General features: G+C 39.2%; 1 protein-coding gene across 2 annotated transcripts in view; it reads left to right on the forward strand.

Annotated features, from left to right (window-relative positions):
* Positions 1 to 18,609, forward strand: part of RP1 (RP1 axonemal microtubule associated) — a 391,698-nt gene that overhangs the window by 251,965 nt on the left and 121,124 nt on the right. Inside the window, exons 23-24 of one of the 2 annotated variants that reach the window (XM_058275538.2) lie at positions 9,663 to 9,721; positions 10,046 to 10,090. In XM_058275538.2, coding sequence (XP_058131521.1) covers positions 9,663 to 9,721; positions 10,046 to 10,090 — 104 coding nt within the window. Of the gene's footprint in view, positions 1 to 9,662; positions 9,722 to 10,045; positions 11,266 to 18,609 lie in introns of those variants that run through there. The other variant, XM_058275539.2, reaches the window with a different exon arrangement.

Genomic DNA, 18,609 nt, shown 5'->3' on the forward strand with positions numbered 1-18,609 from the left:
TTCTGGGAAATAAGGAGAACTGATGAATAATGTAGATAAGAAAGGATGTTGAAATTTTGATAAAGGACAGAAATGTAAACTATATTTTTTTACAGGAAGAAGAGAATAATAAAAATTATCATGAGACAGTGAGCAATCATTTAACTTTCACTGATTTCTTTTTCTGGAAGAGGCCACTCTTAATCATTTCTTGCATTCTGAGCATGTATTTGTGCTGCTGCAGATTTCTGTGCTCTTCTTTGTCAGTTTGAGCCATTCCTTGGTGAGAAAGTGACAAGTAGTGATGGTGGGAAACTGACACAATGAGGTGCAGGGATGAGTCTTACTAATTTTGGGGGGTGGGGGTGGAGACTTAGAACATTCTTCCTCCATCGTTTTCAATATGAATGGATGATGGCCACACTTAAAATGCACCTCAGAGCAAATTTATTCTCTATCACGTCTTGTCTCTTCAACCCCCTCCCCCACAAAAAATTTTTTAGGGCGGGAATTCTCAATAAATTCTGTGGATGTCTACTCTAATTTTAAAAGACTTAGAGAAAATATTTTCTAATTTCCTGTAGTCATGTGTTCTTGGGCAAGCTAGCTCCTCCTGCTTGCTTTTTATTCCACTCCTTTAATATCATCACTGCTTCTCTCAAGACTTCCTGCTTCAAATCTCCCATCCGTTCACTGGCTTTGGGGGAATTTTCTTATCCTAATGCAAAAATGGTTCACAATCCCCAGCAACTAGCCTTGGGCTCCTTCTCTTGATTTCTTTTGTAGGGCACTCTCGGGTAGAATTTAAGGGATGGTGTTGAACACAAGGCAAGTGTATATACACAGAAGAAATATGTATGCTGCAAATAACTCTCATCTATAGCAAATAAAATCTATCCTGTTCAATTGAGACGAAATGGCTCATAGTAAGGCTCCAATAGCAATATAAATTTACTTTTTCAAAAATTCCATAGAAATGATGGTCACTGAAGAGAATTAAGAGTGAGTAGTTTTGGGAAGCAGATTTGGCTCAATGGGTAGAGTGTCCACCTACCACATAGGAGGTCCAGGATTCAAACCCAGGGCCTCCTGACCCGTGTGGTGAGCTGCCCCACGTGCAGTGCTCGTGTGTGCAAGGACTGCCGTGCCACACAGGGGTGTCCCTCGTGCAGGGGAGCCCCGTGTGCAAGGAGTGCGCCCTGCAAGGAGAGCCACCCCGCATGAAGAAAGTGCAGCCTGCCCAGGAGTGGCACCACATGCACAGAGAATTGATGCAGCAAGGTGATGGAACAAAAAGAGACACAGGTTCCCGGTGCCACTGACAAGTATGCAAGTAGACACAGAAGAACACACAGTGAATGGACACAGAGAGCAGACAATGAGGGGGGGAAGGGGAAATAAATAAATAATGAATCTTTAAAAAAAGAATAGTCTTGATGATTTCAAATATTTAAGAAATCTGATCCTAGAACAATCTGGAGGATAAAAATTTTTTAAATGTTTTATTGTGGTAACATATACAATAAAAAATTTCCTATTTTAACCATATTCACATGTGTAATTCAATGATGTTAATTATACTCACAATATTGTGCGGCTTTCACCATTGTCCATTACCACAAATTTTCGTCACACCAAATAGAAACTTGCGGCTGGGGCGGCTTGCACCCCGATGCTGACGGGGGGGTTTGGAGGGGTCAGACTAGACCGCAGTGGCGTCTGATGCTACGGCAGACAGCATCAGAGGGGCTCTCAGGCGTGGAGGACGCACGGCGAGGGGAGGAAGAATGCCGCGGAGACCAGGTCTGTGCGCAAGTCCGGTTTATTGCCGGAAGGGGACACAGCTTTATAGGGTTAGGGACTGCGTGGAGGGATTTGATAGGTGCGGGCGGGTACTGCTTCCTGATAGGTGATTGTAAGAGGTTGCTAGGCAGAGGGCTGGCTGAGAGGTTTGGAATAGGGGAGGGGAAAGGGGGAGTGAGAGCTGGCTGGATGTTGGGCTAGGCGGGAGATAAAAAGGGGGAGGGCAGCGCCGGCCAGCCGTTAGCAGCAACGGCCTAGTCAGGCGTGGTCACCTTATCTAGGCCCAGTGGGCAGAGGCGGTATCACTTCTTGCCGCACGGTTTGCTACTGTGGCAAGCCGGGCACCCTTCCTCCCACAGAAACTTTGTACCCATTAAGCAATAATTCCCCACTCTGCCCCTTCCCCCACCCTTGGTAACTTGTAATCTACTTTCCCTCTCTACATGGTTGCTCATTCTAGGTATTTCATGTAAGTGAAATTATATAATGTTTGTCCTTTGTGTTTGGCTTATTTCATTTAGCATAGTGTTTCCAAGGTTTGTCCATGTTGTAGCAGGTATCAGAGCTTCATTCCTATTAAGGCTGAATAATTCCAGTGTGTGTGTGTGCACCACATTCATCTCTTGATGGACATAGACTTCCTCTACCTTTTAGCTATTGTGAATAATACTGCTGTGAACATTATGTACAAATATCTGTTTAGAGTCCCTGGTTTCAATTCTGTGGGGGTTTATACCTAGCAGTGGAATTGCCAAGTATTATGGAAATTCTATACTTAACTTCCTGAGGAACCACCAAACTGTCTTCCACAGTGGCACCACCATTTTACATTCCCACCAACAATGTACAAGGATCCTATTTCTCTCTAACACTTGCTATTTTTCATTTGAAAATTAATAACCATCTTTGTTGTTAGAAGTGGTTTTGATTTGCACTCCCTAATAGCTAATGATGGCAAACATCTTTTTCATGGATTTATCTTCTTTGGAGAAATGTCTATTCAAGTCCTTTGCCAAGTTTTTAAAAGTTTTTGTGTTTTTTGTTTTGTATTGTTAAGTTGTAAGGGTTCTTTTTACATTCTGGATATTAAGCCCTTAACAGATCTATGGTTTCCAATATTTTCTTCTAGCGTAGGTTGTCTTTTAGCTTTCTTGATAATGTCTTTTGATGTACATGTTTATAATTTTGATGAAGTCATATTTATCTATGTTTTCTTTTGTTGCTTATATTTTTGGTGTCATATCTAAGAATTTATTACTTAATACAAGGTCCAGAATATCTTCCCCTGTGTTTTATTCTAATATATTCTTATGGTTTCAGCTGTTATATTTAGGTCATTGATCCATTTTGAATTAGTTTTTCTGTATGGTGTGAGATAGGGACCAATCTTATTTTTCTGCATGTGGATATCTAATTTTCCCAGCACCATTGCTGAAGAGGAAATAATTTTTAACAGGTACCCAGGGCACAAAATTCTGTGTTGTTTTCAGAAACATGGCATTGCCTTTATTCAGCATCGTCTGAAAAAAGAGAAATCACAGAAGGGATTTTTCAGAAATGAACTAGCCAAGATGGGAGAGTATAATTTGTTTTTAAAAATTTAATCAATCAATATATATTGGGTTATTCTCTAGGGATGATTTGGTTGTAAGATGAGAAATACACTGAAGCTAGTTATAGAAAGGGTAACTTTGAAACCAATTATAAGAAATAAAGCTAGACATCAAAAGTTAGAAAGCCATCAGAGAGCTGCTAACTCTCTTTGGACCTCCAAGATGTCTCTTCACTGAAAGCATGCCTCATTCCTCTCTCTCTAGACCAGCTTCTTCTGGGAGGTTCTTCTCTCCCATATCTGTAGCTTGCACCTGGCTTCGAATTCCATAGTACCAAATGACTTTACAATAGAGGCAATGAAAGTCCCAGTGTACAAGGCCAGTTGATCACAGTTTCTGTATCTCTTAGGTCAAAATATTAAGAGAAAATATCTGATGGGCTAAGCTTGCCACAGGGGTCTATTCCTACTCCAAAAACCTAGAATGAGAGGAAAAGCCTCAGTACAAACGTTACTACCCAAGGCCCACATCTTTATGGCACATCTTGAAAGAGGGGAATGGTTGTTGGTTCAGTGGCAATCACCCCAAATAGTTGGCATTACACAAACTATGTATAAGATACTGTGTTTGGCAAGATGAAAATATAGCAGTAATGGCATTATTGATCATTTATTACTTGACGGATAGGGTAAATTTATGTACATTTAACCCTGTAACTGTATTGTATAGGTCCTATTATTTATCCACATTTTACGCATGAAGAAATAGAGGCTTAGAAACATCAAGAACATGTTTCAAGATTGCACCACAAAGGCCCCACCCCGATCAAGTTGGCAGAGTGAGAAGCTTCAGAGCTCTGTCTCCCCACCAGAAGCTTTGGACAACCAACACAATATGGCAGAAACATCTTTCTGAATGCTCTGGGAAATGGTTAAAGGACTGCAGTAACAGGACAAGCACTGAATCAAGTGTAAGGCTACTTAAAGTGGTAGAATCTCATGGCGTCCTGACTGGCCTCTCCCTCTCCCCTCACTGGTTCGGTGCAGAGCAGGCCTCTGCGCACCCAATGAGGACACCTGGAGGCAGCAGAGTGACCCTTGTGCACATAGTGAAACCATGTATGTCTGGTGGTGGCATGAAAGTCTTACCATCCCAGAGCTTGCTCTGCATGTAGAAGGTAGCTCGCAGAGCTCTCCTACATAATGTTTATGAGAGAGCAGTCAAGTCATGCTGCCTGGTATGAAGGGTCACTGGCTATAGGATATAGAATGCAGTGCCTAGAACATGTTAAACTGTTTCCTAGGGAAGAGGAGACATTTAGAACCATGTAAATGAGGGAATTTCTAGGGCTACATGTGCATTCCCAAAAGAAGACCTGTCCATATAAAGGATCAGGCGGGCCCCTATACTTTGGCCAGGAACTATTATCTAAATATGGATAAACCCTGAAGGAGAGCATTTCCAGAAATAAATATGCAAAAAAGGAGAGAAAAGTGTTTATTTCTCTTTCTTCTTCTTCTTCTTTGTGTGTGTGTGTGTGTGTGTGTGTGTGTTTGCTCCTGGCATTCAAAGAAAGTTCTATCATAACACCAGCTGGGTACAAGCTTAAGAATCAGATGCCACAGAGTCTGTATTCCGGAGATAATACATTCAAATGTCAAAATGACCAAGTTTGAACAAAAGGTTACAAAATATACAAAGAAACAGGAACCAATGGCCCAGGCAAAGAAGAAGATTAAAACATTAAAAACTAACAATGAGGAGGACCAGGCCTCGAACATACCAAGGGCTTTTGAAAGATGGTCCTAAATATTTTTCAAAGAGGTAAAGGAAAACATTGAAAAGAACTAAAGGAATTCAGGAAAACAGTAGATGAATGCAAAAGATTATAAGTAGAGAGATGGAGATGATGAAAAGAACAAACCAAACAGAACTGAAGACCATAGTAACGGAAATTAAAAATTTCTTAGAGGGGTTCAACAGTAGATTGGAGCTGGCAAAAGAAAGAATCAGAGTGCTTGAAGGTAAAACAATTGAAATCAAATAATCTAAAGAAAAGAAAGAATGAAGAAAAGTGGTCAGAACCTGGGGAAATTGTGGCACACCATCAAGCATACCAATATATGCAGAAGGAAAAGAAAGAAAAAGGCAGAGAGAAATAATGGTTGGAAATGTCCCAGATGTCATGAAAAACAAGAATATATAATTCCAAGATTCCAACAAATTCCAAACAAGATAAATGCAAATAGATCCAAGACATGGCACACTATAATCAAACTGTTAAATGCCAAAGATAGAGAATTCTGCAAGCTGCAAGAGAGAAGCAAAGTGTAATATAAAAGGCAGCCTCAATAACATTAAATGCTGATTTCTTATTAGAAATCATGGAGGCAAGAAGACAGTAGGATGACATATTTAAAATGCTGAAAGCAAAAAAATTGTCACCAAAGAATTCTGTATTTGACAAAACTGTCTTTCAGAAATGAGGGAGAATTTAAGTTATTTCCAGATAAACAAAATCTGGAAGTTTGTCACCACTAGTCTGGCACCCACAAGAAATGCTAAAGAGAGTTCTGCAGGTTGAAAGGAAAGAAGAGGAGACAATAGATCAAATCAACACAAGGAAAATGATCTCTGGTGAGGACAATGACATGGATAAATATAAATGCCAGTACTATTATAATTTTTTTTGTTTTTTATCTCCACTTTGGACTTCTTATAGGATCTAAAAGACAAATGTATGAAACAATGATAAATCAGTGTTTCTGGACCCATAATGTATAAACATGCAATATATGACAAGAATTATTTAAAAATTGGAGCAGAGGGATATAGTAACATAGTTTGTCAATACCATTGAAGTTAAGTTGGTATCTAAGTAACTGAGAGTGTTTTAGATTTAGGGTGTTAAATTTAGTCCCATGGTAACTACAAAGAAATAACTACAAAGAGAATATGCAAGCTTGTAGAGACAGAAATTAGAACACAGGTTGCCAAGGTGAGGGGCCTGGTCTGGTCATGAGGAATGGGGAGTGAAAGCATAATGGGTATAGAGTTTCTGTTTGCAGAGATGGGAAAGTTTTAGTAATGGGTGGCACTACAACATTGTGAATGTGATTAATCCCACTGAATGGTGTGCTTAAGAGGCTATAGTGAGAAAGTTTATGTTGCATATATAGTACCACAATTAAACAAAAGGAATGAGCAACTAAAGAGACAATGATAATTTAATGCAATACATCATCCTGAACAGGATCCAATAACAGAAGAGAAAAGGTCCAAAAGGACATATTTGGGACATATGAAAAAGCTAGAATATAGACCATAAGCTTTATATCAATGTTAACTTTCTTGAACTTGATAACTGAACTTGAGTTGGTATGGTGGTTTAGAACAGTATGTGTTCTGGGACATCGCGTTCTTAAAGCTCATCTATCCCTGTGGTTGTGAACCTACTGTAAGTAGGACCTTTTGATAAAGTTACTTCAGTTAAGGCATGACCAGGCTGGGCCTTAATCCTTTGGCTGTAGTCCTTTATAAACTGAATACAGACAGAGAAAAAGAAGGGGACAGCCACAGAAGCAAGAAGCTGAAAGCCACGAAACCAGGAAGAGAAGGGAGAGATAGTAGATGCCACCATGTGCCTTGTCATGTGACAGAGGAGCCCAGGAATGCCAGCAGCTGGTCTTTGGGAAGAAAGCATCTTCTCAATGGTGCCTTGATTTGGACATTCTCATGACCTCAAAACTATAAGCTTGTAAGCTAATAAATTCCCATTGTAAAAGTGAACCCATTTCATGATATATTGCTTTCAGCAGCCTGGAAAACTAAAACAGTTGGTTCCATGAGTAAATATTTTGTTCTTAGGAAATGTATATGGCAGTATAAATGTTCACAGAGCACCATGTATACAACCTATGCTCAAGTGTTCAGAATGTGGAATGATAGATAATCAGACATAGAGAAAGGGGGTTAAGGGGAATAGAGAGTGAGAGTGAGAGAGAGGAAGAGGGAAAGAAAGATGACAAATATAGCATATTTAAATATTGATGATTGATGTGTCTGGGTATCTGACGAGGGGTGAAGGTTTGTAGGCATTCTCTGTATGGAGTTTGTATTATTTTTATAATTTTCCTGTAAGTTTGAAAGTATTTTAAAATAAAATGTGAAAAATAATATATATACCACTAATAGGAGTTGGAGCCAAGTTTTGGAAGCAGACAGTTTAACTCCACTTTGACTTCAGAGTCTATATTCTTAAATAAAAAGCTATCTACCTATATTACTGGACTATAATCTGTTTAGGAAGAAAACAGTGTAGCTGGGAAGATTGAATACATAAACAAAAACATAACTCACCAAGCAAGATTGCATAATTAGGGACTAAATAAATGAATAAAATAAATTGTAAGTGTTATTAGATTCCAGAGGAGGAAGGAAAGAACACTGTGAGTGGAAATGTTCAGAAGGAAATATCATCTCCAAGATCTTTTGAAAAATGGAGGGACAAGCAGTCCTGACAGTGGAGTAGGGTTGTGTGAGCACAGTTCACCTTTAAGCACAAATATTACTATCATCTGGTGATTTCAAGGCCAATGTGGTTGAGTTAGTCTTCAATCCAGCCTCTCTTCTTCGTAACAGTCTCAGATCCATTCTCCTTTAAGTAACTCCCACACACGCCCCCCTCTTGTCTTTTGCCAGAAGCGTCCTGTCCTTCACCCATACAGATTTCTTCATGTCTCTGTATCTTTGACAACACTCTTCTGTCTCTCTCTCTCCATGTGCCCTTTCAGAACCCTGCCTGCCAGTTATCTACTTATCTTTCAACTGTCAACTCAAGAGTCACCTCTGCGTTCAAATTGTTTGGTTCTTTTTTCCTTTGCACTGCCCCATTGTTACCATTCGAGAATGGCAAGTCTCCGCATGCTCTAATAATAGCTGCAAATATTTCTTACATCACTCACAATGCTTTATATAGCCGTCTCTTCACATATCTGTTTCCTTCTTTACACTGAGGCTCCCTGAGGTCAGGCTCCTTGTCTTGCTCTTTCTGTATATCCAGCACTCAGCAAAGTGCTTGGCACAGAGGAGCACTTTCTGAATGTTTATGAATATACGGCTGGAGAACTGGCTGGATGGAAGGGATGGTGGAAATATGTTTGAATGTGGTATAATGATAACTAAATTTACCCACTACTTAATAGTACATAAAATACTTTCACATGACTATTTGTTTCAGCTTTACAACAGATCTGTAAGACAGGTAATTTAGTCAAGGATCTGATGTTCTACATAGACCTGGCCAGGTATGGGAGTCACCCTTACCTTTGATCTAATTTGGAACTGGGAGTGCTTCTCTGAAGCCCATTGTGCACTTACAGGTACATTTACAGATGGAGAGTAGGTATTTTAGTTTGCCAAAGTGCTACCGATGCAAGGTACCAGAAATGGATGGCTTTTATAATGGGACTTTATTTGGGGTAAAAGCTTACAGTTCCAAGGCCATGAAAAGTCCAAACCACGGCACCCTCAGAGGTGCTTTCTCACCAAAGTCAGCTGCCACGTGTGGAAACAAGATGGCCACCAGTCTCTGCCCAGGTTTGACCTCAGCAACCAGGTGTAGGGCTTGTCTCTCTCTGGGCCTCCTGTATCAGTCTTGGCTGTTCTGCTTTCTTCATGAGCTCAGCAGTAAACGATCAGGCCTATCTCAGGGTTTGTCTCCTCGTGACCTGTTCTGTAGGCTTAGCCTCTTGGGTCTTCGTGCTTAAGGGGTCCTCTACGAAGCCCTCAAGTGATCCTCTAGTCCTCTGTCTTACTTGGCAGGAGCAAACACGGTGGTTTCCATTTCCTGTGTCTCCATTTATGTCAGACCCAGCAAGAGGGCAGAGACTCAACCGGAGTCATACCTAACTGACTTAGTTCAATCGGAGATCTTATCAGGTATCAAATCACAGTTCCCTCAACGGAATTTAAAGCAAAGGGTACTAAACCCAGGGGAATAGATAAGGTTACAAACCAAATCTTTCTCTTTTTTGGGTTCATAAAATAACCTCAGACGGCAGTAAGAGGCATCCCTAAAAAGATAGACCATTAGCAGGTTTTAGCATTTACCTGTTTTATTCTTCAAGCCACAGTTATGAAATTACTCTTACCATGATGATGTGTGCACAACAGATTGGATTGTGTTAGCCTTTATCAAAAGCTATTTTTATAAATATATTTTAATATTTTTTATTAATGCAGAATCATGCTTATTGGAAAAATGGAGGAAAACGAAAATTAATTTCCCTTCTTTTATTTGTCTTGCTCTCTTTTTTCTCCCCTCAGGTGGCTTCCCTTCATGTCCCAGGGTATAATTCATTCAGAAATTGAACTTTGTCTTCAAGGTGAGGATTAATGAAAGCGTCACTAAAAGAAAGTACAAGATGATTTTGTTACCGCTTGACATCATGGAACATTCCCCAGTTGCCCCAAGAACCTCTTCTTTGAGAATCTGTCCTTTGCATTGAATTTGTAGTTACTCCTCACAGTGAAAAGGAAAACATTGTAAAAATGTGTGTTTGAAATGGTATATGCCCTATTGTGTGTTAAAAATCAAGCTAAGGATTTACTACCAATAAAGGGCTAAACTTACACTTCTTTTTCTCCCCCCACTTATAAAGTCATCAGGCAGACCTATTAATAACTGCGCTTCACTTTTATTTTTGCAGAAATGCAAATAAATCATCAACCCAAAATACAAGAGGAAGCTAATGGTAAATTTTGTTGCCACTTTTCATCTTCTAATTATCTGATATTACTTTATTTCTATTTCAATATTACCTGCTTTGCACATTTTATAGCATATTCTTATGCAGTTTAAACTATTGATTGTAAATATGTTACGTGAATATAAGAACAGGCATTAAATTGTAGATTGATTTATAAAGAAATTAATATGAACAACTTTAGCCCCACATGTTTTTTTATCCTAAATGCTTCCTTCTATAATAATTTAATAAATTAGTATTTTTCAAATGATTAATTTCTATTAATTTAACTGTACTTTTTTGTTTTTTTACTAACTTCGGCTATTCATTTTTCAATTTTCCATTTAAATCATTTGTGATTCACTTTATCTATTGAATTCTCTTCAAATCAACTTGCAATTATTTTAATATCTTTGTTTAACATCTTAAAGTTGATCTAAATAAGATGGATAAATACAGATTATTAATATATACACCAGGTTAAGAAACTTCTCTGTTTAAGCAACATGCATAGTTTGCACAATAATTTGAAATTAGGCAAGAGTTAATGATAACTTTATTATATTAATAAAGTCCTGTAAGGACTTCCATTTCTGAAAACTAACGTTCACTTGCATTTATAATCGTTACATTAGAGATTGTATTTTGGCTTATTTTAAATTTTTATTTTAATTTTTGGTTATTTAATTATTTTATAGAGAATGTCTGTGAAGTGGCAGACTGTTAGTATAGGTATAATTTCATAAACGTTCCAGAATCTCATAGTAAGTTTAAAGGGCATCAAAAGATCTGCATCATACAATATCTTTAAGTAATAATAAGGACTGAAATACCATTGTAAGAAGAAAAAATTCATGATTTCTAGAACTTGGTTGGGAATATGTGACTAACATAGTTGAATAATTTAAAACCGATGATTTTAATTAAAACTAAAGCTAAAAGTATTGAAAGTCCTGTGTGACTAAAAGTCCATGTAATCAAATTTTGGTATACCGAACATAATGAAGTGGCATTTATACAGGAGAGGGGTTTGCTGAGGAGTTTTTTAGATAGACTTCATCAAGTAAAATTTCAATTATAATTTCAAATAAAATTATTGTATAATATTTTCTTGAAACTAATTTTTCTGATGTTTTAATTTATTTGTTGTGGCCTCAATAAAGTGTTGTTTTTTTATAGTTCAGAAATGGATTAATTCCAGACTTTAGATCCTGGTACACTTGCATCACTTTTTTGTGAATGATCCTGTATTATTCTATTGCATTTTTAAATTCCAAAGAATGTGATTGTTAATATTTCTTGGGAACCAATTCTGGAAATCCCTTAGTAGTCTCTTAATTCTGTGAATAAGCTATGTTATAGTGCAGCTATTTTCTCGAGTTTAAGTTTTCTAAGCTCTTGAAGCACTGTTGCATTGTGCTTCAGAGTGATAGAGAACAAACATAACCTTCCCTGAGTTTTAGATTTGAAAAACATGGGAGGCACTTTTACGTTATTTATGCCTTTCTATGTAGCTGCAGTGGGAAAAAGTAAACCAAGATGCTGTTTGTATTTAAGGAGAGAAGGAAAAAAGAAGGGATCAACTGAATTAATTTTCATATCCTTGTACAGTGATTAACCATAAATATAATTATCATCACTAATTCCTAGCCATTTTTAATGAATTCCTTCAATTATCTAAGATATGTTTCACAAACTTTGACACCCTTAAAAACATTAATACCTATATTTGCTATAGGGGAAATAATTCTTAGACTGGATTTGGTTATAATATTTTAATATTCATTGCTGGATTGAATTTTCTAACTATTTTAAGAGCCTTTTGCATATTGTTCTTATGCCCAATCTCCATGCCAAAGCCTCTTATTAATTCTAATAACTTTAGTCATGATACTTTTAGAATTATTTGGGAAGACAGCCATATCACATGTGATAGATGACATACCTTTCCTTGTCCTAATATGTCACTTAGGTTCTCTGCTAGAATGTGGGTCAAGCATGAGCACAATTGTAAAAAGAACACATATGTAGTATTTCTATTTAGTCTATTGGTTTAGATGCAGTAATTCATTTAATCCTCTTAACAAAACAACCTTACCATTATTACATTTTACAGACACTGCAACTAAAGGAAAAGAGAGGGGGTTTAGCTTGTTTAAAGTCACACAGGAAGCAAATAGCAGGTTCAGAACTCAATTCTCAATGGTTTGTCTCCAGTCTATACTGTTATTGCTTTAAAGGAGCTGCTTCTAACTGCCTCTAGCCATTAAGAATGTGTGTTTATGTGTGCGTGTGTGTGTATCTTCATTAGCTTCTGTGCTATTTTCTCCATCTTTAGATTTATTTTGTTGTGTTATTATTTTTTTTCCCTAACTTCTTAGCCTAGATTTAAAAATCTTTATCTTTCAGCCTCGTGCCAGACCCAAGTGAAAGGATGTTTCTAATTATCAGGAGAGATTATTGTTGTTATTATTATCCTTATTAATCTTGTCTCACCCAGAACTTTTCTGGAGACAAACAGGGTTTCTGGGCTCCTCCCTGTGCTGGATTTATTTATCGCCCAACCTTTCACGAACGGTGTAGCCCCTTTGGGCTTAATTCGAAAGTCTCTGGCTCAGCTCCCCACCCTTGCCTGGCCAGGGGACTGGTCTCCCCTTGCATTGCACTTAACCACAAGCACAACCCCAGCCTTCACCACTCAATATCTGTTAATCATCATCATCATCACCATCATCATCCATCATCATCATTACTATTATTTGGGTTTTTTTCTTCTTTTCTTGGGAAGAAATAATGTACTAAATTTTTGGGATTTTTTTTTTTTTTGTAATTTATCCAAAATCTAATTGTACTATAGTGAGAAGGTTTAAAAAATATCCCAGGAAACTAAGACTCAGTATTATCAGAAATTTGTCCTAGGTCAAACAGTTGGTATACAAAACTGGTATTGGAATTCAGCTCAGAAATCATCATACAAAACTGTTATACTTTAAAAGCCTCAGTTTCCTATTTTCAAGAATTTCTGACTTGAGGGACTTTCAAATTTTGGGAGCACTTACCCATTTATTTACAGACAATGCCATCTCTCCATAGTATAATTATTAGCAACTTGGTGGATTATCTGTGGCCAAGATTATTAAAATATTTTCTCTCCCCTCTCCACTCTATTTTCCCATACGTGCTCAGCTGGACTCACTACCCAAATAATGTCGGCTCAGGGAAAGAAAATTAAATTTAATCTTAGTCTCAGCTAAACATAATTAAGAACATAAAATATTCTATAACATCAGCATGCATTCCAAATCAGATGCAGATGGCTTTGGATTGCCCCCTGCCCTGATCATTTTATGGCACAATTTTCTTTAGCGGTGTGGATAATAACAGGGCGATTGCCTACCTACTGGGTCTGAACCTTCTGCCTGTGTAGTCAGATTCATTTCCTGGGTGGGAGGACACACTGTGGGAGCAGGGGTCCTAGCCTGGCCCTACGGGTCAGGGTTTCTGATAAGCGTGGGTAATGTGTGACAATGAGATGCAGTTGTCAGCGGAATCATCTCCCAGAATGGCCTCATCCATGCCAGCATATATAACCCAAACCTGGGTTAATGAAAGAGCTTACTCTTCTACTAATTGGTATTTTTAGATGATTTGCAGAGAGGATAGTATGGTTTGGGGCAGCATAGAGTTACCCCTTCAGGGTGGCTCTTATTTAATCTGACACAAGGTTTCTCAACCTTGATACTCTTGGCATTTTGGACCCCATAATTCTTTGTTGGGATGTGAAGGACTGTTCGGTGTCTCGATTAGCGTCATCCATGGGCTCTGTTTATTAGAAGCTGATAGCATCCTCATCCCACTTGCAACCACCAAAAGTGTCTCTGGGCATTGCCAAATGTACCCTGGGGAAAAAACTACACCCAGCTGAGAACCCCTCATCTAGGGAACAGTGGTTTTATTGGAAGAGAGCTAAGGAGTGTTAGGATGGGCCAGTCTAGGAAGGTTGATGTGGCAGATTATATGTGTTAATAAACGACTGCAATTGCAATATTTCCTATCTCATGTGCTTTCCAGAATCCCCATCAAAAGGTATATCCCTTGGAACCAGGGCGGACCTTGGAGACTGCCCACTAACATTATCCAGCAGAAACTTCTGCTGAATACTGTGAGCTCATGAAAGGCAATGCAGCTTCTGCCTGGCTCTCTCTCCAGGGATATTTTTCCTTGGAACTCGGCCACCATGTTGTGAGGAAGCCTGGACCACATGGAGAGGTCCACGTGGAGAGGTGCCAAGGCCCTTGGCTGAGCTTCCAGCCAGCAACCAGCACCAACTTGCCAGTCAAACAAGAGAGCCAGCTTGGAAGCATCGCCTCCTCAGTTGAGCAGCCCCAGCTGATGTGTGCAGAGCCGGAATGATCCTTCCCCACCAAGCCCAACCCCAACTGCAGATTCACTGGCAAAACAAATGATTGTCATTTTAAACCATTATATTTCAAAATGGTTTGTGATTCAGCAACAGATAACTGTAGCAGTAGAGCTGGTGGTGGGTGGTTCATGTAGACCTCCATGGATAGGTCAAGGCTTGGATTCTTTTTTTAAAAATATATTTTTTATTTATTTTTAAAAGATACATAGATCACATAAAACGTTACATTAAAAAAATATAGGGGATTCCCATATGTCCCATTCCTCACACCCCCCACTCCTCCCACATCACCAACTTCTTTCATTAGTGTGGTACATTCATTGCAATTGATGAATACATTTTGGAGCACTGCTACACAGCATGTATTATAGTTTACATTGTATTTTACACTCTCTCCCTGTCCATTTGGTAGGTTGTTGTAGGATATATAAATGTCTTGCATCTGTCCCAAAATATCATTCATGACACCTCCAAGTCCCCAAAATATCCCCACATTACACCTCTTTTTCCCTTTCCCTGCCTTCAGCAACTCCAGTGGCTACTGTCTCCACATCAATTATACAATTTCTTCCATTGCTAGAGTCACAATAATTTTATAGTAGAATACCAGTAAGTCAACTCTAGTCCATATTTTATTTCCCAATCCTGAGGACTCTGGGATGGTGATGTCCATCCCATTTCTTAATTGAGGGGAGGGCTTCAATCCCACATGGCTGACAGATGGACTCTCCTGCTTGCAGTTGTAGACTCTCTCAGTTCCTCAGTGTGATGATGGCCCATCCTCACCTCTTTACTAGCTGTCATGTGTGAGTCCAATGAACTGGAGAGTAGGTTCTGCAACTCCACTGAGGCTCAGGGCTCAGCTGGCAAATGGACTGTCCAGAGGTCAAGCATTCTGGACATACACCCACTAACACCAGTGCCAATCACAGGTTCAATAAAAGGGACAGAAGTCATGTGTAAAGAAGTGACATCTGAGTCCAACTCTGTCATGCTCAGGAGAACAAATTCCAAAGTAAGGCCCACTGGCAAGGTGCCAAACTCTGGAGCCATCTTCCATGACTGTAGGACCTGGGTACCTCCATAGACCTCAGGGACACTATTACCTGGGGTAGTATCTGCTTTGGCTGTCTATGAGATCTTGTTGAGACATGCATAAGTGCCACTCCTCTGACAAACTCCCAACTCATTTTGAAGTCTCTTTGCCATATAAACTCATTTGTCTTTACAATTTCCCCCTTTTATTCAAGGTCTTTTTCTAGTTGCATCACCAGCTGGCGCTTGGTAGTAATCCCTCAGTGCCAGGGAGGCTCATCCCCAGGAGTCATGTCCCATGCTGGAGGGAAGGTAATACATTTATATGCTGAGTTTGGCTTAGAAAGTGGTCACATGGAGGCTCTCAGGAGGTAACATTTAGGCACCCTGCAACACTAGGCCAAGTTGAAATTTCAAGAGCAAAAGGCTAATAAGCCTAGTTGTCAGTATCAAGGGCCCATGAATGGACCACCCTTCTTCACTGGTCATTGCCCCTGCACTTGGAGGATTGTTGCTCTTCCATTGGGGAATGTGGCAGAGCTCCCCAGGATGGGAACCCGAGAGCTTGGATTCTGAAAATATTGAGAATCATGGTTTGCTGTCCTAACATCTGGCATGTAATGATGTGACTCTAAAGGTAAGTTTGGACCTTCTTGATTGTTTAGGAAGCTGGGGCACAAAGGCCTTGGGAATTGTTAGAACATATTCAAGGGAAAGTGAGTCCAAGGTTCTATGTAAACTAAGGTAAGATGGGTGATGGGGAGGTTGAGCAGTAGGTATCAATAATTAATTCAAGGGGAATTAAGGATAAGGACTAGGCAGAAATCTGCTGAGAAGCTGAAATCCAAGCTGAGGAAGGGTTACAGGGACCTAGTGCACCAGAAGGAACTTGATGTTTAGCCTTCATGCTGTCCTCCCTGCCACAGATCAGGATCTGAAGTGGAGTTGAATGTACTGTACAAAGAGTCAGGGATACCTCAGTAGTTGCATGACAATACAGTCATTGCCTGTTCAGTGATATCTAACAAACTCCAACATGCATGTGGGGGATCTTCTTAGCATGCTGGTTAAATGTACAGGTCTCCCAACTCTGCTGCCAACCCACTGTTTGGTTAGAGGGTATCACTGTACTCTTTGTGTCTCAATGTCTTGCCTATAAAATGGGGACAATAATGAAATCCATCTTCTAGGGTTGTTGTGAAAATTGGATAAAATATTATCTATAAAGCATCTTGAACTGAGTCTGGCATATTTTTATGTGCTCGATAAATAGTTTTTAAACTTGATTTTTCCCACATGATAGACTTTTGACTACAGGCTCACCACCAAGTGTCTGGGTTCAGCATGTGCATTCATCCCCCCTCAGCACCTCTCATCACCAGTTCCTAGTCTTCTCTTCTCACCTACACCTGGGGTGTCCTTTTCCACATCACACAACAGTAAACAACAACCTGAATCATAGAAATGATGAGAATCACTCTATACCATTATCAAGATAAAATATAATATGTAATAGATGCAGTTCTGATAGTGTTTTATGGTTGTTTTCCAGACTTTAAGTGGAGAAAATTGAGCATTGTTTGAAACCATTTAATTCTAGGAAGCATAACTGTATCTAATTCTGTGTCAAATTTATCCTGCTTCCTATGACAACCAGCACATCATTTCTCTATTGCTTTATGTGTATAATAGGATTAATGATATTTTTCTCTTGGAAGTGTAGAAATATTTGTAAAGTACTTAAAAATTTTAAAAAAACCTCATAATTCCCTTATGAGGTTGTATTTTGAAGGGCTCATGAATTTATATGCATAGAGTTGTTTGGAGATAAAATTATCAAAAATTAGAATAAGTAATACATTGTATTATTTACAGTACTTTTACCAAATCTCATGGAAATATATTTACATGTCCTTCAACACTAGGGTGATACTAGGTCAAAATTGTTTTCATTCTCTTTGTGCTAATAATAAGACCAATTATGAGACAAATAACAATGTCCTTGTTCTTTGTATGAAAAATGACACTAATAATATATCATCAGAAAGATTTGTTCTTTGCTAATTGAGAAATAGTTATACAGTGTGCTGAAATATTCTAATAATACCTTGAATCTCCTTCCTCACAAATGCAGGCTTTGCTTTGGAAACAATCTTTAGCAGATCCCCAAACATTTTATAAAATTGTTTCTGAAAGGCTTCTCTCTGCCAGGTATTGGAGAAGGCACTGGGGAGACAGGCATTTAAGATCAAAAGCTGCCCTTAAGGGTATTACAATCTGGATGGGCAGAAGGGGGTAAGGAGGAAGCAGAGATAGGGCACTTATTAACATGTCTAAAAGTTGAGGGTCCTGTTGAGGCAAGAAACTCAGAGTGGTTAGTTCTGGTTATGTAGAGGACCCTCTGGAAATGCTTCCTAGGGGAGGTGGCCTTTGAACAGAGCCTGGAAACAAGGTGTTCACAAGATGGAAGAAGTAAGAAAGAGAGGTGGAGGAGAGAACTTTCTGGCAGAGATATTTCAAGCAAAGTCCTGGAGGCAGGAGAGTGACATTGAGAACAGCTGAAAGTATGATGCAAGGGGAGTTCTCTGTGTGAGAAAGTGTCTGCGGAGGGGTCCAAGCAGCTTCAAGACATCATGGGTAGTGGGTGCCAGCATCATGAACAGAGCTAGATTAAACATCTGGCAGATATGCCAGTCTTTACAGAATGTTAAAATATCACCAAGGTCTGAGCATCTGGGTCCATACTGATCTCTGCAACCTGCACCCCAGAAGTAAATGAACATGATGGATTTCTCCAAACCACCGCAAATACTTGATGACTATAAAGAAAGCACATTTGGTTATGTACATGGGGCATCTCAGGACCTGTGGTTACAGTCTGTTGTAAGGCAAGTGCAGCCATGTACGCACAGGTGAGAGTGGGCCACAGAGAATTAGTTGGAGAGATGGGAGGGTGACATGGCTATCCAGCGTATGAAGAAACTTCTAGTGTGTCTATTGGAGAACCTGTCCTCCATGCTGGGAAACCCCTCTGGGTTGAGCTTGGTCCTGACATTTTGGGAGCTGT

This window comes from Dasypus novemcinctus, chromosome 14 (genome assembly GCF_030445035.2).
Source record: "Dasypus novemcinctus isolate mDasNov1 chromosome 14, mDasNov1.1.hap2, whole genome shotgun sequence".
NCBI lineage: Eukaryota > Metazoa > Chordata > Mammalia > Cingulata > Dasypodidae > Dasypus > Dasypus novemcinctus.